Source organism: Pseudoliparis swirei, chromosome 16 (genome assembly GCF_029220125.1).
Source record: "Pseudoliparis swirei isolate HS2019 ecotype Mariana Trench chromosome 16, NWPU_hadal_v1, whole genome shotgun sequence".
Classification (NCBI taxonomy): Eukaryota; Metazoa; Chordata; class Actinopteri; order Perciformes; family Liparidae; genus Pseudoliparis; species Pseudoliparis swirei.
In genome coordinates, this window is record NC_079403.1 from 15392427 (window position 1) to 15415689 (window position 23263).

Sequence of the window (23263 nt, forward strand, 5' to 3'; positions counted from 1 at the left end):
AGGTACACTGTTGTCAACACTATTAGAAAACAATAAACAGTGTGGGATGAAACATTACACAACAAAATGTCATGCATTCTGGATTCATTACAAATCAACTGAAATATTGCAAGCCTTTTTTAGTCTTAGGTTGATCTTCAAAATAAGGAGAGCACACACTTGGCTCTCTTTCCATGTCCATAGTTTCTGGATACATGACTGGATTCACCTTTTTTATACAAATGTTTTACCTTTCTACGCAATGAAAATGTGTAATTTACCATCATTGTAGTTTCTGACCCAATATTTAACACTTCTTGGTTTTACTTTAAAGATAAAAGCAATTGAACATGATGGAAACATAATTTTAGAACTATACGTGTTGAATCATGATGTTAGTACACTGCATCACTACTTCATTCAGCACGCACACTGTTAACTTTGCAGTTTGATTAATCCAACTGGAACTAAAACAAATCCCACCCAGTCATTACATTTTATTACAGGGTGCAGCTATGCACAGGAAATCAGTATCTGTAATACTACGAGCTGCTAACATGTCTGCTCAATAGGACTCAGCACACTCTACTCGTACGAATAGGCAAGAAAGTTGGCCTTAAATATCATGAGAATGTGCTGGAAGACCGGTAACAGGGAGATGTTGCACATCTCATAATTTTTTTAAATTTTCATTTCTTTTATTATTTAAATACGTATATGTAATATACCCTGCTAATTTTAATTTATTGCATTGTATATTTGTACTTTTTTTTCATGCTGCTTCGAGAAATGTCCCCTGGGGATGAATAAAGTACAATCTAATCTAACATCATTTCACAACTGGTAGAGTGGCTGCATATGGAAAGATGCCTAAATTTAAAATCAGCAAAATACATGCGTACATGCAGTATATATATGGTAGTGTATGTGTGTGTATTGTATAAATACATGCATGAGACTGGAAAAAATACTTTGATTAAGACTTTGTACACTTATAGTCGACGAATCAAAAGACACAAAGTATGGATGAAGTCAATGATAAAAAATAGAATTGAACATATGAGCTATAGAAATGTATGTCTGTATTTATGTGTGTGCGTGTGTGTGGATATATATATAATATATGTTTATGTATGCATGTACATCTTAGGCCTATAAAAAAAAAAAGATTCTCAGTTGTTTGTTACTTATAAAGGGCAAAATTAATAAAATAGTGGTCAAACTAATGTTCCCTCTTAAAGACAGAATCTAAATGCAAACATTTCTATAAGGTTTTGTGTAGTGTTGGTTATGATCTCCTCCTTAATGAACACAAAGCATGTTGAACGGCACACAAGTGTGTGACCGTGTCTGTTGAAATGTCCCGCAGCGTCGTGTGGGGCAATCTGTGGTCCCAGGACTGCGACATCTCCACAGAGTGAAGAAAGAGTGTATTTCACCTAATCTCTACCAAGTTACTCAACAGCAGCAGACCATATGAACCCCACCACAGCCCCAGTGAAGCCGCTTCCATCTTCTAGCTCCTATTGTTTCGACAGCAGTTGAGGAACTTTTTGGACTTTTTGGACTTTGCTCTCAGAGAATAATTTAATTCCATCAACATACAAAAAGGACAATATCTAGTTAAAATGTGGGAAACATAAATGTTTTACTTCCATTCCAGCACTTTCGCTCTCCACACATGTTCACGACAGTAAACCTCTATGGTCAGATGGATGATTTTATCCTCAGGCTCAACCACACCTTCAAACACATTGTGGTGAGAGAATGAACGCTGCAGAGGTCGAGAGTCTCCATCGCTTGTTTGACTAAGTGAGCGTGAGTCATCTACTTAAAAGTGTATCACTTTTCCTTTTTGTTTGTTTGTATGCAAGCATCTTAAGGATCCAACTCTCTGATACAATACATAATTGACCACAAATGTTTATAGGCTGTCATAAATATACATTATCTTGTTATTTGGAGGGTATGTTTGGAAGTGGCAGCCAGCGTTGTCATGCTGTGTGGGTACACGCACTGGCATGACAGCCGAAACCAACATTAAATACGCAATGCATTTGTGATTTTATGTTTAAATAAAAGCATTTTCGTTGGACTCTTAAGTTTTAAACGTCGGTGACGAACACTCATATTTACAGCATGTCTCTGTTGTCCAATAGCGCCAAAGACTTCCACTACTGGCTGCTGCAACACCAGTGGAACAAACTGCATCAGTGCAACCAAGTGAAGCTTAGCAGTCATTACCAAATGGTCAGCTGAAACCAATGGTCATGTGTTTGGCCCTAATATAGGATGTTATTAATATATATTCTCGGTCCATTAAATCTCTCATTATCTTTCACCCAAAAACAAGTTGGAAATGTTTGTTATGATCAGGACTGGTGCACTCGAAGAGGAAAAGTACATAAAACATGTTTGGAGTGCAGAATTAGAAGCGATGGCTCTGGTCAGCCTTGTATGTACAGAGAAGTGGGTAAACGATTAAAGAATATGGCTTTAAGGGAACACTGTTTTCCAAGATGACAATGTGTGGCATTTCTTTTCTTTGATAACGTAGTTTTAATCATCCCCTATTCATGAGAAAGATCAAGCAGCCACACACAGTATCAACCTGGACCGTTGTAGAGTATTAGACCTGTGTCTCTGTGATTTATGGCTCCACCATGCGGCAGAAACTACACGTAGGCCTTCTGTGGAGATATTTAACATAAGACAGATGTCTGACTCTACCATTGAATCGGATTTGCTAGCCAAATACCAAACACTTTGTTTACTGTATATTATTTGATGCCTGTAAAATTAGTGTGTGTGTGGCAAATACAGGCATACAAAAAAGAAACGTGCTGATGATGATAGTGATGACATGATAATTAGAAAACATCAAATTTTCCTTCATAACACGTACATTGTTTTTTCTTATAAATCACACAAAAGCCACCGCGACCGAATATGCCTATACATACGTTTTTAAAATTTTGAAACCTCTTCCATGCCACCCATATTTTTGATAAAAATTAAATACAGCGTTCAAAATAGCTATATCTCCTGATTCACATTGATTCTTAGATCTTAGAAAAACTAAGGGTCCTTAATAAACACTGGTCAAGAGTTTGACTGAAGTCTTTGAAGGAAAATGCTTGACCAACATAAAAATGGTGTGAAACCTAAAACAACATGTGGAGAAGCAACAAGGTATGATTATAGCTCATAAAGCAAGCAATTAAAAGCTTAGTGCAAATCAAGTTATAGTGACACCTAAAGAATGTGAGTCTGGTGTAACCTCAGTTCTCCTGTCTCAATAGTACTTAGACAATACTAATACAACATATTTTCCTCAGTCTGTAATAAAGCAAAGGCGTCTTTGCTGTTTTCATCATTTGCGGAGCCTAAAAGTTATCTTTGCCCTTGACTGTTTTTTTCTCATGTCATAGTTCAACTGAACAATAATAATAATAAAATAATTGAATGTAATAATATAAATTACAATGATCAATGCAAAGCAAACAATCAATGAAATTCACATATTAAAAGAATAAAGGACGCAGATATGTATCACTGAGTGACGTATCATCCCAGCATATACGATCTTTGACAGCAGTGAGTCGAGGGGACGTCGCTTTGACGATCTTAGCCGACTTGTACCGAAGTGTGCCGCCAGCCGGCACAGCTGGTCTCGGTGAACGGGCTCCCGACGCAGTCTTCCACCCGCTCTTTGTCCGCGATCATCAGACGGACGACGCGTTTCCCTTTAAGACGATGTCGGACACAATTATGCCTCATTTAATTATTTCGCGTAATGTCGCCAGGCGAGACCCCAGGACTGGACCGGCACCTTAAAGGGGAGTCCTGATCCGCTCGGCTCCAAGTGACGAACAGGAGCCCAGTGTCCTTGCTCGTGTCGACCGCAGCTCCGGTGTTTATCAGAGGCGGCAGCTCGTCTCCGGGACAGACATGTCTTTTCATTCAGCGGAGGAGACGCGGTGAAGCTGCTCCGTGCTCCGTCTCCCCCTCGCTCAGCTCCGCGATGTGTTGGATGTTTGGGAAAGACAGCGGCCAGTAGCATTTCTTGCCGGCCATTTGACAGACAGCTTTTTTTTTTTTAAAGGAGAAAAAAGGGTAAGTAACTGCATGCGCCTGTTTATGAAGCCAGACAGACGTTACGACAGCAGCCGTGTGTGTCTGACCGGTCCGCCGGGTCAGGTGTGAGCCTCGTCAGTCCGGTTCGACCCGCCTGGGCTAGCTGACCCCCCCCCTAATGTTATTCACCTCACTGTCGCTCTCTCTTGTATTGTTAGTGCTCCCACAGAGGCCAGCGGACCCTGTGTGTTACCCCCCCCCCACACACACACACACACCCTCGCGTTAAAGCTCTTATGTAACCCTCTGGGATTCCATTTTTCTTTGTGCAAGACTTCCTGGCCCCGTGCAAAGAAAACAGCAGCATGTGCACTCCCAGAGGAGGCTGCTGAGGAGAAGCACCGGTTGTTCACGTGCCAGCCCTCACCGGGAACACGCGGGGAGCCGCCTGTCGTGAAGCGCTCTGCAAGGGGCTTCTCTCCATCTGATAGGGGCGTTACCCCAATATGTAGTGTCTCCTCATCAAGTACACGGAGGGCACCTGACAACACAAACTCCTCTTTTGACTGGTCCCTCCATGTTCTCTGAGTAACACCTGGGGATCTTGACAAATACATCTTTGTTATAGGCCTATAACAACCACCCGTGTTTTTATGTACTGCATTAAAAACAGAAATAACTTAATTGATTTAATTGTTTGACCTAAACAATGTGATTGACGTGGACATTCCCCTTTCTCTTGTTTCATTTGCATCCCATTTTTCTAGTTCCACAGGTTATGACCTCATCATCTTTTACTCTCTGTGGGTGCACAGGATTGGTTTATGTAAATAATCTGCACGGAACGGCATTCTTCTGTTCAGCACGAATCTCTGGACGGGTATTTGCTCAGTATTTAAAATAGTGTAGCCTCACTGTGAAAGGGCCCGGTGCCCCCCCCCCCTCCCAGCCCCCCTTGCTCTGAAGCTGATGGATAAAATGCAACGTTACTGTGAACTTTCACATTAGTGTCACTCCACAAATTGTGCGCAACATGTGGTACAGCACAGCGGGCAATAACACACACACACACACACACACACACACACACACACACACACACACACACACACACACACACACACACACACACACACACACACACACACAGTGTCTCAGTAAAATGTGCCACGTAACGCCATTATTTTCGCCTAATATCTGACTATATTTTGATGTCGATACTACAAGGACACTGAAGCAACGAAATGGAATTTAGCCCTCATTGATTTTGTTCAAAAAATTGTATTCATGTTTTTTGTTTTTTCATTGTCTCACCGAGTTATGTCGCTACATGTCAGTCCCGTGTTTGGCTGTTCAAACTATACAATAATTCAATGTATTTTTCTTCTTCTACAGAGCTCTCCCACGTCTCTCCCCCGCTGCCCGGGGAGCCACTTCCACCTTTAACCTTCTCTCATGATGATATCCCCGGACTCTCCCCCTCTGGTCTCTCCTTCCCCATGTCCTCCTCCCCCTCCGTCCCTCCCTTCCTCCCCAGTCCCCTCCTCCCCGGCCCCTTCGTCCTCCTCCCTCCCCGCCCCGCCCTTGCTGCTTCCCACGGGGGAGGTGATGGTGATGGCTCTGGGCAGGAAGAAGCAGAGGGTCCTGATTGCTCTCTCCATCCTGCCCAACCTCTTCCTGGCCTTCCTGCTCTCCTCCGACCCCCTCATCACCCTATCTTCGCCCCACCACTGCCACCTGCCGGGCCCCCTACCGTCAGCTGAAGTGCTGAACGCCTCCCTGCCCTGGGAGAAGGGGGTGAGGCCCGGGGACGGTGGGGGCCTGTCCCAGTGTAAGCAGTATGTCAACGGCAGCCATTCAGCTGTGGTGGACTGCGAAGCCGGCTGGGACTACAACGTCACAGAAGGGCTGAGGAAGAACATCGCTACTGAGGTAGAGCTCCGGCCTGGGATCTTCCTTAGCACTCTAATTATGCTCCTGGCCTGGTTCGTTGTTTGGGCTTTCTGTGGGAGGGCTCCCTCATTTGTGTTTATGTCTGGATTTACGGCCTTGAAATGCTGAAACCGTTGTTATCCATCATTTATCCACCGGAGGGCCGTGCTGAGCGTGCAGCCTCCCTTTCTGCAATCCCATCACATAGTTTAAACCTGTGACTCTTTCTAGTTACCTTCGCATTGAAAATGCGGAAGGTTATGTTTTGATCTCCGTGTATTTATTTATTTATTTATTTGTATGCGTGTTCCTCGCATAACAAAAAAAGTTTTAAACCGAATCGCATGAAATTTGGTGGGATGATTGGTTATTATCCGGGAACCATTTGATTAGATTTTGGGATCAATCGGGTCAAAGGTCAAGATCATGGAAAGGTCAAAATCTTCTTTTTACCATAGCACGGTCCATTTTTATCCAATTGGCATGCAACTAATGCCAAGATGTTCATAATTCAATGCTCAATCTTGTGATATGCGAAAGTATGCGCTCTACCGAGTGCCCGTTCTAGTTTACACTGCATCTTACTTTGTTGTGTGGGGATGGGAGTTGTTGTGAGAACCCGTCTTGATGGTGCGTTCAAGAAACTTCCCGATGTCAGAGATTCTGAAGAACCCCATTTTCCTCCAGTTTGATGCCGGTAACGAGTGTAGGAGTCCCTTTTTTGTTTGGGGGCATGAGATTAATCCCAGGACCGTCTGACGCTGTTGTTCCACACACACCTCTGCTAAAGCACAGCGCTACACATGAGCAGAAATGTCTTTGTGTCCTTATGAGGTTTTACAAAGCGAGCGTCCCAGACCTTCAGGCTGGAGGCTCGGAGCTCGCCGCTACTGGTGGAACACAAACCGCCGACCTTTCAGTGGTCGGGTGCATTGTGGGGGATTTAGGAACCAGGTTTAGAAAAGGAAGAATACAATATATCTGTGTCTGCTGAACCAATTTTTAACACTTATTATTAAAGTTCCCTGTAGTTCTCTTTTAAGTTGTTCGTCAGACTCCCATTCGACCGTGGCAGGAGGGCTGTGAGGCCCCGTTGCATAATGCTCATGGACTTCTACCAAAGCACTGTAAATATGTCAATAACGAAGAACAATCCCCGCCCAGGTTACCATAGAGATAGAGACTAAGAGAGTCCACTTACATTAATGGACATCAAGGTCGAAATGTCTCAATCTAAAAGGCCCAAAAGCATTTTTTACCTATTGGGTTAAAACATAAACAACAGGAATGATCCCTACCATGTCTGGCTTAGGAACTGTTTCTAAAGCAGGGATTGGTGGACTTAAATCATTCATTTAGCATCCCTGCTCTGAGGATCTAAACCTCCTGCCCACAACTCTGCATGTGTGACCTGTTGAACAGGAACTCACTTCTTGTCTCATCTAAACAGCAGACAGGCAGGATGACAATAAACGCTGAAGTGAAACATTGAGTGTTTTGTCACTATGATATTATCTTGCCTTTAAATCAGACTGTGTCCCATAAAACACCACACATATTGACAGGTTTGAAAAATAACTTTGTATCAACAATTGCAGGTGGTTTCTTCACCTCTCATGCTCATAACTACACATGTGATGTTCTTGGAGGATGACACATCATGAAACAGTATGTTCTGGGTCCCCAGTGGAGCTTGTGTGTCTCAGTGAAATGATCCATTTAGATTCTTGTATTTTGCAACTGTAGCAGAAACTTGTGTTTGAATTGTGATCACAGGCAGCCGGTGTGATCCGGGCCGCGCTGGTTTCTACGCCGCTTGTTTGACTTGCATGCCCAGTGGGGAACAAACATGCATTTCCTCTCAGTAAAAACATGAAATTGTTCTTGTTAATGTATTTAACAGAGCTCAGCCAGCTGCTCACAGTTTCCCGCTCAGGCTGGTCACTCTGTGGCCTCTGCGTCTGCTTTAATTTCTGGTGTCCACTGATGTGGCAACCACGCCCAACCCGACAGTCCATCATTAGCGCAGCTCGCTGGTAGTCCACCCACATCACTGCAGTGAGCGCAGGATGTGTAAACGCTGCCAAGGGAAGCATTTAGCAGGAGCATGTGAGCAAATGCATTCTTGAATGCGAATGCAGTCTTAGAGCCGCTTGCACGCTGCCCACTCCTCATTTTACTCACTCAATGAGGTGACAGAGGGTTTAACTCAGAAAGTATTTATTTTTCTGTCGGGCTGATCTGTTCTTGGCTGAGGCTGAGGAAGCAGGAGGGACTCTGATCAGCTGCACATTGCTACTGATCAATACATCACTTAAATCACGTCACTTAATAGTTTAATGCTGTGGATCTCTGGGATAGTTCACATACATTTGTCAATCCTCAATAATGTTCCTTGTAGTTATGTAGTAGTAGTTCTATTTTTGATATATCTGGGTGTTTTGGGTATCATATATATATATCTATATATATATACAGGACTGTCTCAGAAAATTAGAATATTGTGATGAAGTTCTTTTTTTTTCTGTAATGCAATTAAAAAAAAAACAAAATGTGCATTGGATTCATTAAATCAATCAAATCAATTAGCTATTTTTTATTCTTATTCTGATTTTTGCTCAAATATCTCTATATATATATATATAGATATATCATGAAAAGTATACTAGTAGGGTATATAAACAAATCACTTGAATTGTCTAGCACTGTCGCCTCACAGCAAGGGTTTCTGAGCCTTGACAAACACTCAGTCGTTATAAATCCTTTTGTGGTTTGCATGTTCTCCCGTGGCAGATGGGATTTTAGAGTTCTCGGCTGTCCTCCACAGTCCAAAGACATGCTGCAATATTAATTGATCTAAAATTGCCCATAGGTGTGAATGTGAGTGAATGGTTGTATGTCTCGTTATGTGCCCTCGATGGACTGGCGGCCTGTTCAGGGTGTCCCTGCCTAATGAGGATAAGTAAAGATGATGGATGGATGGATATGTCTAATTTTGTTGTCCTGTATATTGATATTACTTTTTAAATTATTTAAAGATTTTGTTGCTTTCAAGCTGTAAAGTGATCCTGAAACATCTGTAACCTAAAACATCTCTTGTCCCGGGTCTGACTGAACTCGAGTTCAAATTACAACAACAATATGATTTTCGTGCCGGTGGCACAGACCAGCACAGGCTGTTGCAGACAGAAATGTAAAAGGAGGAAATGGTTGAAGGTGTCGGTCTGTTCCAAAGGCACATACCTGAAAACCAGTCCGGGGAGTTAACAGAGTCATCTGTTTGCATCTCACCCTCCTCTTGTCCTCCAGTCCACCCACATGAGCGTGACTGGTTTTCTATGTTGCTCTTTAGCTGGCTGGTGTGCATTGTTGTGGCTCTGTGCCTCAGCAGTAGGACAGCTGATGTTATGTCACAGGCTTTTATGTTTCTGTGCTAGGGCTCTAATTATGTACAGCCTTTTTTTTGTTTATCAGCAGCCCTCTGCTCTACCCCGATGGTAACACTTCTGGTACAACTATTTACTACTATGTAAAGTATTGGCGCCAGTACTACCGCCAATCAAAGTAATACATTGTTATCACTTGAGGAGTTTAATGGATCCTCAAGGCTTTAACATGCGTCATTCTCTCAGCCTGTGATCTCCTTTTTTAATTTAAGTGTACACATAATTACACAACAGTAAACAGTAAAATCACAAATGTTATTACATCCAAGGACCAGACGGGGTTCTTCTTATCTCATCTCTGTGAAGCTATTGAATACGAATTTGGTCTGTGAATAAATACAACTGGTTGCCTTTTGAATCATTCAATTAATTATTGAGTCAGGAATTTAATTTACTAGTCAAGCGAACGATCAATGTAATACCTCAGTGACATAATTCCTTTCTTACTTCGGGCAACGCTTGTAAAACTCTCCTTGTAAACCGGACATCACCTTGCACTCTCTGACTCTTTGATTTTGACACATTGATTAAACTAACAATTATTGTCAGAATAATGGTGACTTCCTGTTCCTGAGCATGCACACTATGTTGTTGTTGACATGATAACTAACAGATCTGTCTTCCTCGCTCTCGCCTCGTCCAGTGGGATCTGGTGTGTGGTCAGTACTGGCTGGTCCCCGTGGAGGAGGTGTGTTTCATCCTGGGCATCCTGACTGGCTGCCTCGGCCTGGGCTTCACCGCCGACAGGTAACACACACACACACACACACACACACACACACACACACACACACACACACACACACACACACCAGTGTTTCTTGCAGCCTGAAGTGGTCACAACTGTCATCTGCACAGAAGACAAAACATGCAAGGCAAGAGGTTGTGTCCAAAGGTTACTCTGTGTCGATTAGGGAAGCTTGTTCCTCAATCTTCCGTCTCTTGTTCTTTTTACGTTGCAGATTCACTACCTCGCAACCAAAATACACATAGACATAAACACTTACGCACACACAGCAGATGAGGAAAGAATATACCACAATGACCGATTTCCTACACACAAGTGTCTGTCCTGGGCTGCTGTAGAAACCACCGTGATGAGGACCTGCTCTGCTTGTAGATATCATCGTTCTAAGCTATCATTCAGATCGTCATACACTAATGAAAACATACTTATTAATATTAGATTTCATTTCTGCCAATAAAACACCCAAAATACCACACACTGTTCCTTTTAATAAAACACATTTGTTTGCCAAAGATCCCTGCAAAAATCACACAATTCTAATTCTAATGTATTTCAATAAAAATAATGCTGTAAAAATCATAAATCCCTCTTTTACCGCAAATCCTATTCCAGTTTTAAAAAATCACAATTTCATATTTTGTTTGAAACTGTTTCTGCCCTGTCAGCGGTAACCGCATGAAGGTCACTGTTGGAGAGTGCCGGCCTGTTTGCATGTTTTTATTCTGCTGGCGTTTAGATCCTCAGGCTGCATTCGGCACAAGCCAAGCACATCCCATAATTGACATAATAGATCCAGCCTGCTGTGTTGTGGTGCTGAAGATCACAGGGGTGAAGCCGTAGTTTTGGGGGGGAATTGAGAGGGAGAAGATGCGAGTTTAATCAGCTAATAGCCTTCATTAATTTGCTGATCAATTGAGCGTCTGTTTGTTAAGACTAGTGAGTTCACGCTGCCTCCGGGGAACGGAAGGAGAAGGAAAGGGAACAGTGCTCATCAGCCGGTTGGAAACCAAAGTGCTGCGCTGCCACTGAGAATCAGCTAATCATCACATTTAGTGAGCAGTTGTGTTTCACACTTGAGCTTCAGATGCATTTCCATTTTCTATTTCTATCTTTGTGATTGCAACATTTAGTTTTGAAAGGTTTAATACATTCAGGTGATATCGCATTTAAACAAGTGGTCTGCAGGTCTCTAGAATTTATAGAGAATTTATAGAATTTTATTCTTAACATGTAAATTAAATTTGACCAAATTGTGTCAAGTTGGAAATGATGGGGTCTTAATTTAGTCAAACATTTAATCCAAGTGTCACTTTGTCTGAATTATTTGTGAATCACATAAAACTAGGAATGTGGCAACAATACTAATGGTCCATGATGCTGTAAACATTGTTCTCCATTGTATCTCATCTCATATATTCACAATGGACCGACAATGAAACTCGTTTTTTTCGTCTTGAATAATTAGCTTTGACTCTATCTTCTGTTGCTGTTATTGCACATCTTAGTTTTTTTGGTGATAAAATGAATATCAATCAATAGGTTATAGTACTATTAAAAACTGAAAGTGTATGTGATTTATTTATTCCCGCTGTGTGGCTCAGGTCGTGTTCAGTGACGCTGCATGTCTGTGTTTCCCTGCAGACTGGGCCGCTCCAAGACTCTGCTGGCCTCCCTGACCCTGTCGGTGGTGTTCGGGGTGCTGGTGTGTGTCTCTCCGTACCCCTCCATCTTCATCGTCATGCGTTTCTGTCTGGCGGCAGCTAGTGCGGGAGTCTACCTCACTCTGTACATCACTCGTGAGTCTTACAACATTTGAAAGACGCCTCGCGTTTGATTTGTCTACAAAGATCCATGAAACAAGATAAAGAGTCTGCAGCGAAGCTTTCAGATAAATGCCAACGCGTCCACAAAGATGACGTTGTTTGTCGCATCGTAGCTCCGTGTGCTCGCAGTCCAACGTGAAAGCCGATTTGCTTTGGCTCTGTGTTTGATTGGCAGGTCTGGAGCTGTGCGAACCCTCTCTGAGGCTGCTGGTGACCATGCTGGCCGGGCTGACGACTTTCGCTGGAGAGCTGCTGCTGCTGGCCATCGCCCTGGGCTGCCAGTCCTGGAGGGGCCTGCTGGGAGCCGGCGCCGCCCCACTAACACTTTTCCTCAGTTATGTGTACGAGTGTGTATGTCTGTGTGTGTATTTGGTCTTCCTGTACTGTCTAAAGTATGCAATGTGTTTATTTTCCTTTAAAAACCTGCAGTGACAAGTGAGTGAAGGACCCCGATAGCCTTTTGATAAAGTGCCTTGATGCCGACTGACTTGCTGAAAGCTTTATTGAATCGTATCGATTTCAATCCCCTCGTCACACTTTGAGCCCTTGAGTTCAGCTCAGAATGCATGTGGAGTACTTCCTTTAAGGTCCCCGGTCCCTCTAAGACCTCCGTTAGAAGATCAGCCTTTAGGTTCAAAACCAAATGAACAGAGATTAAAGTTTTATTATTAGCAACGAATTGCAGTTTTGTATACAAAGCTGGATTAAGAAATAAAGAATTCCTTGTCCCCCACATTGTTGTTATTGTCCATGCGGAAGGACCAAATGAGAGTTTTAGTGCTCAGTAAAGGTCAGCAAACATCAAAGAGTGAGCCAGACCTGTGTTTCGTCTCCTCTGCAGCATTCCAGGGCTGTTTCCAGAGTCTCCACGCTGGCTGCTTCTGTCAGAGAGATCAGCGGACATGAACTCCTTCACTGAGAGGAGAAACTCCAACAGAGATGTGAGGGACGACGAGAGCTTCACAGGTGTGTGTGTGTGTCTTGTATTTTTGCCTGGTTAGTACAATTTGTTTGTGTTGGGGTGAATGTGGGCTGCACGGTGGTGTAGTGGCTAGCACTGTCGCCTCACAGCAAGAGGGCCGTGGGTTCAATTCCCGGTCTGGGTGGTCCTTCTTTGTGGAGTTTGCATGTTCTCCCCGTGGCAGCGTGGGTTCCCAATGGGTTCTCCAGCTTCCTTCCAAAGGCATGCAGCTCTAAATTGCCCATAGGTGTGAATGTGAGAGTGAATGGTTGTGTGTCTCTATATGTTCCCTGAGATGGACTGGCGACCTCTCCAGGGTGAAGCCTGCCTTCGCCCAATGTCAGCTGGGATCGGCTCCAGCGCCCCGTGACCCCAATGAGGATAAGCGGTATGGATGGATCATAATGTTGTAAATGCGGTCAGTTGGACCATGGAGCGGACCAAGCCACCAAACTCAGTCTGCAGACGTGTGACGGATCCTCGAGGTTATTAACAGGCAAATTAGCAGGTCAAAAGCTGTAAAACTTCTGCGTCTGCAACCGACTTTGTGTCCTCTGTCACTTAATTAAGTCCATTCAAAAGGTGCGCGACAGCAGTCACATAGCAATACAACCTGAGTCATCATTTATTTGCCTTCATTGGACCAAATGAACTGAAGTCTGAATGCGGCCCGATTCTCTCCCTCAAACGGAGCTCACGCTTCTCTGCATCTCTTCCGTGTTGAATGGATTTTCAGTTGATGCATTATTAATGATTCGCTCACCGCATTTCAAAACACGAGTATCTATCTCCCACCACAACCAAGAGAAGGTATTGATGCCTAATTAAAGTTCATGATTTATTCAGGACACATGGCATTATGACAAAGTATAATGACCTGCACCTCGCTGGGCTCTGCAAACATGTCACATGTGTCTCGGGGAGCGAATCGTCGGCTCTCGTTTAGTGACATCGTTGCCACCTTGAGTCACATTTCTTGACCTTGGCTTTACGTCCTCTGTTTTTGGGGTTTCCATAGATTTCACTTCTTTGTGTGTAAAGATAATAATAATAATTGCGAAATGAACCATTCTTTTCTAACATCTTTTACGGATACTTGACCGAAGTTATATATACTGTATATATATATATATAATGTATGTATACACTACCGTTCAAAAGTTTGGGATCACCCAGACAATTTTGTGTCTTCCATGAAAAATCACACTTTTATTTATCAAATGAATATAAAATATAGTCAAGACATTGACAAGGTTAGAAATAATGATTCATATTTGAAATATTAATTTTGTTCTTCAAACTTCAAGCTCAAAAGAAGGCCAGTTGTATAGCTTATATCACCAGCATAACTGTTTTCAGCTGTGCTAACATAATTGCACAAGGGTTTTCTAATCATTAGTCTTCTAAGGCGATTAGCAAACACAATGTACCATTAGAACACTGGAGTGATCGTTGATGGAAATGGGCCTCTATACACCTATGGAGATATTTCATTAGAAACCAGACACTTCCACCTAGAATAGTCATTTACCACATTAACAATGTAGAGAGTGTATTTCTGATTAATTTAATGTTATCTTTATTGAAAAAACTGCTTTTCTTTGAAAAATAAAGTCATTTCTAAGTGATCCCAAACTTTTGAACGGTAATGTACATTGACAAATACATTAATAAACAGCTAAATGGCTAAAATACATACCTGCTTACAACTATAACATAGTGGTATAGTTTGTCTATAGTGTGAAATAATACATTGATTGTTTGAATTGTGAATCAATTAGTATTTAGAGCCTGGTGCGGCTACAGTGTAAACAACCTCTATTTGTATTGGCAACAGCATTGATCATCGATCGTGTCCTCTGGGACTAAATTACAATCGACGGTGAGCTATTGGTTTGAAAGAGAATCCAGGTCATTGTCACCGTGTGTTCAGCTGAACATTAAAAAGCCTGTTTTGTCTTGTTTACCCGCTGCAGAGCTGGATTCAGAGCCGGCCCCCTCTTCACGCCCCCACCTGTCCTTCCCCGAGCTCGTCCACAGCACGAACATCTGGAAGAACATGTGTGTGCTCGGCTTCACCTCGTAAGTCATCCCACTCTCTTGACACACGATTGAACCGGTTGCTGCTCCGGTCTCATATTTCATCCTCCGTGTTTTGACTGATTCTTATATGTTCTCCCACTCTGAGCCACTTTTATATTTAAACCCTCCTATAAATACATGACTGCTTCATCTTTGTTTTTTTTGTCCTTCCTCCTTCAGATTCATCGCTCACGGCATTAGTCACTGTTACAGCTCTTTCCGAGGTGATGTCAGAGGCACAGCCCCGAGCTTCTATTGGACGTACCTGCTGTCTGTGTGCGCAGGGGGCGGTGCCTGGCTGTTGCTCTGGGCGACTGTAAACAGGTTCGGCCGTCGTGGCATCCTGCTCCTCTCCATGACGATGACGGGGCTGGCCTCTTTGATCCTCCTGGGACTCATGGAGTGTAAGCAGGATGTCCTTTTCTTCAAGTAGATCTAGTTTTAGATGAAGAAAGCTATTAATAGTCTTTGCCAACAAGGTGGACACAGTCACCCTTCATCTCCGCAGAAGTCCCCCCTGTTGTCATGGAGACATAATGCCTTGTATAAGGACCAACGGCCTTGCTTCCTTAAATCCTGACTGGAATTAAAGTTAAAAAGTTAGTTTACTCAATGTTATGTCATGTTCATATAAGATCGTATTTACACCACTGACTTCATGTTGGACTCATGATTCATGCATTATGAAATAGATTAAAAGCAAACCGGCCAGATCTGCTAATGGAAAAATACATTCCATGTGCCTTTGTCTTTCCCCAGTGCTGTGGAAACACACTCACAGTTGCTTCGGTGGCAGTCTCCCCCTTGTGGATGACAATGAGTATGACACTCAGTGAATGTAGGACACTGCAGTGGCAGCAAAGTCAAAGCTGTGTCAGGTGCTGCGCTTTAATCATGCCACAAAGGCCCAGGGGGCAGCAGCACTGGGTGGTGCTGGGGTTTCAGGTGGCCTCTCAGAGGCTAATCACTGCTCTCTGTGTCTGTTCTTAAGTTATGGAGAACATATTATTTCGAGTTCTACATTAGAAATCAGTTCACGTCATGATATATATGATCAGAAAATGAAAAACAGGAATGCTGCACTCCATCAAGCTTGTTCTTCCTCCTCTCCTTTAGATCTCAGTGAGACGGCCATCACAGTTTTCTCGGTGCTGGGTCTCTTCTCCTCCCAGGCCACCGCCTCCCTCTGCATCCTCTTCACTGCAGAGATCATGCCCACCGTCATCAGGTAGCACAAACAGCAATGCTTATTTCAAAGTTGTATTATCTCTCTTTATATAGTTTTGTGTAAAAATATTTGCCTCAATATGAACCTTCTCAGCCCGTTAGTGCCAACATGAATCAGGACATGAGAAACGCAGACAGCTGCTACACAAGTTCAACATTTTGCACATCAGGATGATGTGAATTGTTTTTTAAATAAAGTCTGCAAATGGAAACGGCTCGCCAAAGCTAAGCTAACACACAGCTAAGCTCTCTGACTTTGGCTTCATATTGCCTTTGATAAAAATTAAAAATAAGTAAATAAGTGCATTTACGAAAATGTTGAACTATTCTTTGAAAGAAATCCATAAATTGATATAACAGGGCAACAGTGGCATTTCACACTTGAACACAAATGTGATTAAACCATTTAAATGAGATAAGTTTTATGAATGCAATGAAACATCAAATCCTACTGTATATGTGTTAAATGTGTGTGTATATGTCAAATCTGAAGTTGTGTGTGTGTCTCCAGGGGCACTGCTGTGGGCACGGTGCTGGCCCTGGGCTGCGTGGGCCGCCTCAGCTCCCCGCTCATGGACCTGAGGAACCACTACGGCTACTTCCTGCACCACGTGGTTTACTCCTCCCTGGCCCTGTTGGCGGTGCTTTCCATCCTCATGCTGCCCGAGAGCAAGAGGAAGCCGCTGCCCCAGACGCTGGCCGACGGGGAGCAGTACAGACGGCCCCCGTTGGGCAGGAGGAGGAGGGACAATGTGCCCCTGCTGGCCACACCCAACCCAGAGACCTAAAAGATCCCCGAAAGAGTGAGATGGACTCCGCACAAGTCACCCACTTTGCAGCCAGAACATTCTCATCCATCATGTTCATGCAGAGGAACGGAAAGGCCGAGAGACACAGAGGAAAGGGCTGCAGCGCGACGAAGGACGGCGATGAACATGACCAACAAAGCGTCTTGAGTCATTCCAAACGCAGGCGGCTGGGTCGATCTCCCGTTTCCCTCTGTTTCCTGCCATTGAGATGTTTGTAGATCCGACACACAATGCTCACAGATTCATGTCATTCATCGTCATCTCCTGACCAGATGGCAGGTGCCCCCCCCCCCACACATCATGTGACACACCAGCATACTGCTGCACGCTGCCCCCCCCGTCTGCCCCCCCTCCGTCTGTCGTAGAGATGAGAGTAGTCGCAAATTATTCCAGCGTAGAGCGTTTTTTCGTCGCGTTTGCTGTGTGCGACAACACTGGAAGAGCTCGGAAGTGTGCAGCAATAGAAGCAATGTCAGCTTCATATATTTAACTGTGACACTCATGATGAACGTCTCCCACGTGGCACTCCTCACAGGGATGGACCACAGTTCTCGAACACAGTTCGGGTGCCTTGTAAATACTCTAGTGTTGGTTTCTTTAACTTCTGGGGGCATCTTGAGTTTTGATAAAGCAGAGCCTGTGGCTGCAAACTGTGCAGTGCGGAACGCTAATGCAGCGGCGAAGAGGTGCAGAGCTCTTTGGAACATTCTCATGAAAGAAGATCATTTGGTGGATAATTTGACCCAAATCTTAAAACTTAAGAGACAGTTTTAGGGGCGTGAACCAACTGATAACAATATTTGGATCAGAAGCTAAAAACATCACCAAAAAAAGGCCTTCAAATAGAAAGGTGTCCATGTTCAAACTCTGTAAATCAAGTCAATTGATCTGGCCTGGAGCCAGCAATATGTATGTCTTATTTATGTTGTTATTAAGCATAATCGATAAATTATCCAGAGGCCTCGCATTTTAAAGCATCACGCTAAATATTGTGAAACTAGATTGAGACGGATGTGACTCTGATCCAGCATTCCTATCTGCATGTTTGAAGGGCTTTTTGTATTCATTATTTCCCCCAGAAGCTTATAGTTACTCTTCTAATACCTCTAGATGACCACTCTCAGTTGTAAGACAATAGACGGGTACGAATAAACTACAGTAGATCTTTACATGGTGACTTGTATACCCAGGCACATATACATATAATAATGTTTTGTCTGTACTGAAATGTGGAAGTTTATAAAGAGGTTGCTTGTCGTTTTGCCTGAATGAGCATCGATGCTGGAGACCGGCCCGGTGCTCACGCCCCCTGAGGTCTGACTGGGAGCTGAAGAGGCCCTCAGAGCTCCAGACGAAGCCCCAAACCCTCCACCATGCACCCAGGAGACATTTCTGTTTTCTTTATTCTGAGCTGGCTGATGCCGTGTTGCATTTGGTTAAATCAAGAAGGAGAATGAACAAAGCGTGGTGGTTTCAGTGCTTCAAAAGAATCCCTGTGTACGTCGGCGTGCTCGGGTACTTTGTTTGACACTTTTCCTGGGTGCGTGGCGTTAAGAGGAAGCGGGAGGTGTTTCTTTGGGACTGTTGGCGTTCAGGACGGAGGACGCTCACTTGTGCTCACGGCTTCTTCCTCCGTCAGCCTTCGGTAGTTTTTTTGACTGTATGTTGCACTCAACAAGTCCTAACAGTTATACACTGATAGTTATGATCACGATGATTAACTTGTCTGGAGTAGTATTATGTCTGACACTGATGAGCTGTTCAATGACGATGCAGTGAACTATATAGCCTGATTTAATGTCAAATAAAACCGGTTCAACAAACAAGACATCAGCATTTCTCTGTATGAAGTATGAATTATGTGAGCTGATGATTTGGAGTTTGATGGTATGCAAAATATTTTTTTTTATCTGTTTTCGTAGTTTTTAAGAAGTCTGTATTTAACAATACAGAGAAGATAATACAAAGGGAAAGAATAACGAATGCTTCAACAATAAAGAGCCTGATGTCTGCTGGCAACATAACTTGACCTCAAGTTTCTTTATCAAAGGTCACGAGTCTGCTACAATGTGTAAGATAAAAAGTATAACAAATACTCTTTATTTGTTTTCATTTATGTAAGGAAAAAACACTCTTCCTACTTTCAGAGGATTCTGAAGGATTTTGTTTAAAAGAAAATTGGGACTTTACAATTTGTAATTCTTTGGCACAGCTGTGAAGGTGACCTTCTGTATTCATATTTTTTAAATACTTTTTGAGATACAAAATATGTGAATATGTCTGGATGTCGGAGTTGCGCAAATGTAATGTTATGATGTGTCGAAGGGGATATAGTGCGTCACCGAGTCGTGCTAGTGAATGAGAAACAGTGGACTGACCACCTGTAACCTGTGAGAACGGGTGAATGAAGTAGTGAGTTGGTAGTGTAAGCAGAGATGTTCTATGTATATGTTTAAGGGAAAACATTACGTTTTATTAGCTAGAAATAGACTAAAACAGCCTGCAGCATGCAGTTGCGCTACTGATCGTGATGTACTTATATGTGCTTTCAGTAAAAACAGTTCTTAAACCCAAGCACGCCTGGATGTCCTATGTGTCCAAGTGAGCAACATCATACTATACCAGGACCTTATTTATTTACATACTATAATATGACTCTTCTCTCTCTACTTATGAAGAATTTACATCTCTCCATCACATATTATTCACTCTGCTTCCTCCTCGGAGTCTTTGGGACTTCACGTCTCATGGGGTCCAATGGACCCGGCTGATCTGATGCCTCCTGTCATGGCCCTGCTCACACTGTTACACCGCCTTCCTGGTTCAAATCTGAGCCACACGGACTAAGAATGGTTGAATTCTTTCTCCAGATATTCTCTATCTAAACCGACGATATTTGGTTCCCGTTGTGTTTTGAGCAGAACTCTTAATCAATTCATCAAACTCAGGGTTCATAATGTGTTCACCTGTAAATGTTTTTTGGTCACCAACATATACTTATGACAAATACATACGACAAATATCAAGTGATTGTGCTTGAAACTGATTGTTTATTGTCTTTTTTAATTTGTTATAATACAAATAAATGTTAAAAACATACTGCTGTATCCTGTAATACCTGACTTCCTTTAAGCAGTAAAACTATTAAAATGTATTAGTAGCTTTGGTTCAAATGTTCACGTCGATTTTTTTACGCCTCAAACTGCGGAACTGTCACAATGTAGTGTGTATTAATAAGAGCCCTCCAACGATTTATGCTGGACAGTAATCTGTCAGACAAAGAACACATGACGCTTCATGCTGACGTTTCCTGTTGAAAGCCACTTCATCTCTCAGATGTGCTGCAGTGGAGGAAACGCCCACGCTGAAACCTTTAACAACACCATTCTACTGGCTGACCACTGTGATGTCACTTTAGATGAGTCACTGAGTCGTGTCCTCACCTCTCTCCAAAATACAAAATAAAGACAGGAAGAGATAATAGTTCATAAACGACTTTTTAAAAATTAAGAATTTTGAGAACAACAATAAATGCATATTTATCTTCTGAAATGAGGGTTCACAGTGCATCCTGTCTCCTTTCTTCTCTTCTGTCCACTTTTTCTTGTTTCCTCATGTCGTTTCTTGTCCTCTCTGAAAGACAACAAAGAACACGAGAGGAGACAACAGTAAATAAACAACATCAACAACCAACAACAACCTGTGTCCATGAGGTGGTTGACAGTCTCGTCTTCTCGTCAGTATCTGAAAGACAAATGGCAGATCAGAGAAAATCAGTTCATAACTTCAGCAACGAGGGATTCAGAAGAAATATTGATACACATCGTGATTCTCACCATAATATGAATAAATGAACCTGCATCGATCTTCTTGGACCAGAGAGTTCACAGTTCACGCCGTCTCGTCTCGTTTTGTCTCAAGACAAACAGATGATAAGGAGGACACCATTAATATTCTCAAGTGTTTCTAATATTCGGGTCATCTCACTCCTCCATCGTCTGTAAAGGACGACCTACCAATCAGCTCACTCTGGGTGTCGTTTCAGAGCAGAGCAGACATTTGAAGCTCCATCTCAACGGATGATGAGTCAGCGACAATAACTCCATTTGGTGTTGTTTCAGGAAGTGAGTTCCCCGTCGCTCCCTTTAGTTTCACCAAGTGGACCCACAGGCCAGCTCCAAGAAATAAAGAAAGGTGCCAGACGCACCAAAAACGCTGACCTGGGCTAAATCCATAATGACCAAACTATATCCAAATGTTTCCTCCTCAGACAACAAGGTTTAGTCCACAAAGACCCCGGTGCAAGACGCTACCTGGGGCCTCCCCGGCCCTGCAAGACGCACAGGCCGGCCCTGAGGACTAAACCTCAAAGTCTCTGGATAAAAAGGTGGACAGGCCCCAGGTGCAAGACGCTACCTGGGGGGTCGCTCAGGACACAACATGTCTCAAGCAGGAGGATCCTTGACAAGGAATCCCTCCGAGCCGTCCCGTCAGACTCGGAGGCGTTTCTTTGGAGGAGACGGGCAGCTGCTGCTGTCCTTCCTCTTGCTGCCCCGACTCTGAGGAGACCTCTTATTAAATCGACAGAGGTCCATCTCCCCGGTATTCGCTCACTCTCCAGCGGTTTTTCAGTTCAGTGCTGTGAGAGCGGTACACCGGAGAGATGACTCGGGTCACAGTCCTGCCGTCGACCTCGATGCGTCTGACAGAGTTTCTGCGGTCCGCCTTCAGGGCTCCCAGCTCAGGAAGAGCTGGAGACACGACTGGAGCATGAGGAGAGCTGGAGCCTGCAGGGGGCACCACAAGACCTGATGGGGCCTCCATCAGAGGATCTGATGTGCTGTTCTCCCTCTCCTCCTGGTTCTGGAAGACCATACGCACTAGCCGTGTGATGTAGAACCAGGCACGTGTTCAGACATCTTGGGGGGCAGGTGCTCAAACTCAAAAAAGGGCACCCATCGACAAAATGATTTTTCTATTGTTCACTGTAACTTGAAGTGAGCACGTAACTGGTTGTTACGAAACACCTGAAACACATCGTGTCGTGAGACATGAGAGCTGAACAAAATGACATGAATTTACAAAACAATAGGAGCCAGAAAATGCCATATAATAAACAACTTACTAACCTTTCCCGCTTGGCTGAAAAGAGTAAACGCAAGAAAAAACAACACTTGTAATAACTAACTACGAACCGAGAGTGAGGTCATGCCGGGAAATATCAGACTGAGGCTTTATAACGTTTTTATGGAAGTCTGATATTTCCCGGCATGACCTCACTCTCGGTTAGTAAGTAGTTATTACAAGTGTTGTTTTTTCTTGCGTTTACTCTTTTCAGCCTCTGCAATTACTCATACAAGATTGATCTTTGTAAAACTGGAACAGACAAAACAAAGAGACACATAGGCTACCACAGTAAACAATGTGGCACATGGATAGCATGATACCGAGAGCTAGCATAGTTTAGTTGCTATTTTCTAGCTGTGAATTCTTGTGACATTTCTAAAATGAATTAATAAATTCAACATACTTTCGAAATTGTCTAAATAGCATTTATAAAACAACACAAAGAAGATGCCTGCCTGTACATCTCTCCCTCTCTCTATTCTCTCGACATAACTAACGTCAGTAAACGGTCAGTAAACAAGCCTTGTGAGGGCCGCGGAGCAGGTCGAGGCGAAATTCTCACAAGAACTCAAATAAATGCCCCGACGGATATCCAAACACATTTGGGGGGAATTGATGACAGAGAGAATAAGTTTTATTCTTAAATACTGATTAATGAAGAAAAAATGTGTCTACGTCCCTGGGAAATAAATCTTGAGCCGGAGAAGTGCCAGTTGTAGATTTACAATTGATTATTTCATATGTTCATTTGTGTCTTTTCCCCAAGGCATGTGGTAGAATTGGCCGTGCTCAAAGAAGAAGAACAACTCATGTTGTCATTTAATTTCTGGATATATTGTATTTGTGTGATACTATATTGACTCTGTGCAGGTGTGTCTACATACAGATGTTCCAGATGTGTGTGTGTGTGTGTGTGTGTGTGTGTGTGTGTGTAGGTCTGGCTCGGCGAAATGAGGTGACCTCTTTGTATGTATTGTTTATGTATTTAATGTCCTGTACTCTAGGTGTATATAGTGGGAGGGTGGGGGGAGTGGGTTTGTTATCTGATATTC

The 23263-nt window shown here is 43.2% G+C and overlaps 1 protein-coding gene across 1 annotated transcript; it reads left to right on the forward strand.

Annotated features, from left to right (window-relative positions):
• The first annotated feature begins 2594 nt into the window (after nucleotides 1-2594).
• On the forward strand, nucleotides 2595-18912 carry slc22a17 (solute carrier family 22 member 17). Its single transcript, XM_056434330.1, has 10 exons — nucleotides 2595-4095; nucleotides 5452-5988; nucleotides 10078-10181; nucleotides 11824-11978; nucleotides 12181-12346; nucleotides 12847-12971; nucleotides 14943-15048; nucleotides 15229-15452; nucleotides 16165-16276; nucleotides 16787-18912. Exons 2-10 carry the CDS (start codon nucleotides 5512-5514, stop codon nucleotides 17061-17063), a joined length of 1746 nt encoding a protein of 581 aa, XP_056290305.1. The 5' UTR covers nucleotides 2595-4095; nucleotides 5452-5511; the 3' UTR covers nucleotides 17064-18912.
• The last annotated feature ends 4351 nt before the right edge of the window (nucleotides 18913-23263 follow it).

Excerpts from the sequence above, each read along its gene's own strand:
- slc22a17 (XM_056434330.1), top strand. The coding sequence starts at position 5,512 with ATGATGATATCCCCGGACTCTCCCCCTCTGGTCTCTCCTTCCCCATGT. Across the intron at positions 5,989-10,077 it reads GGAAGAACATCGCTACTGAG|TGGGATCTGGTGTGTGGTCA; the intron begins GTAGAGCTCCGG and ends CGCCTCGTCCAG. Across the intron at positions 11,979-12,180 it reads CCTCACTCTGTACATCACTC|GTCTGGAGCTGTGCGAACCC; the intron begins GTGAGTCTTACA and ends TTTGATTGGCAG.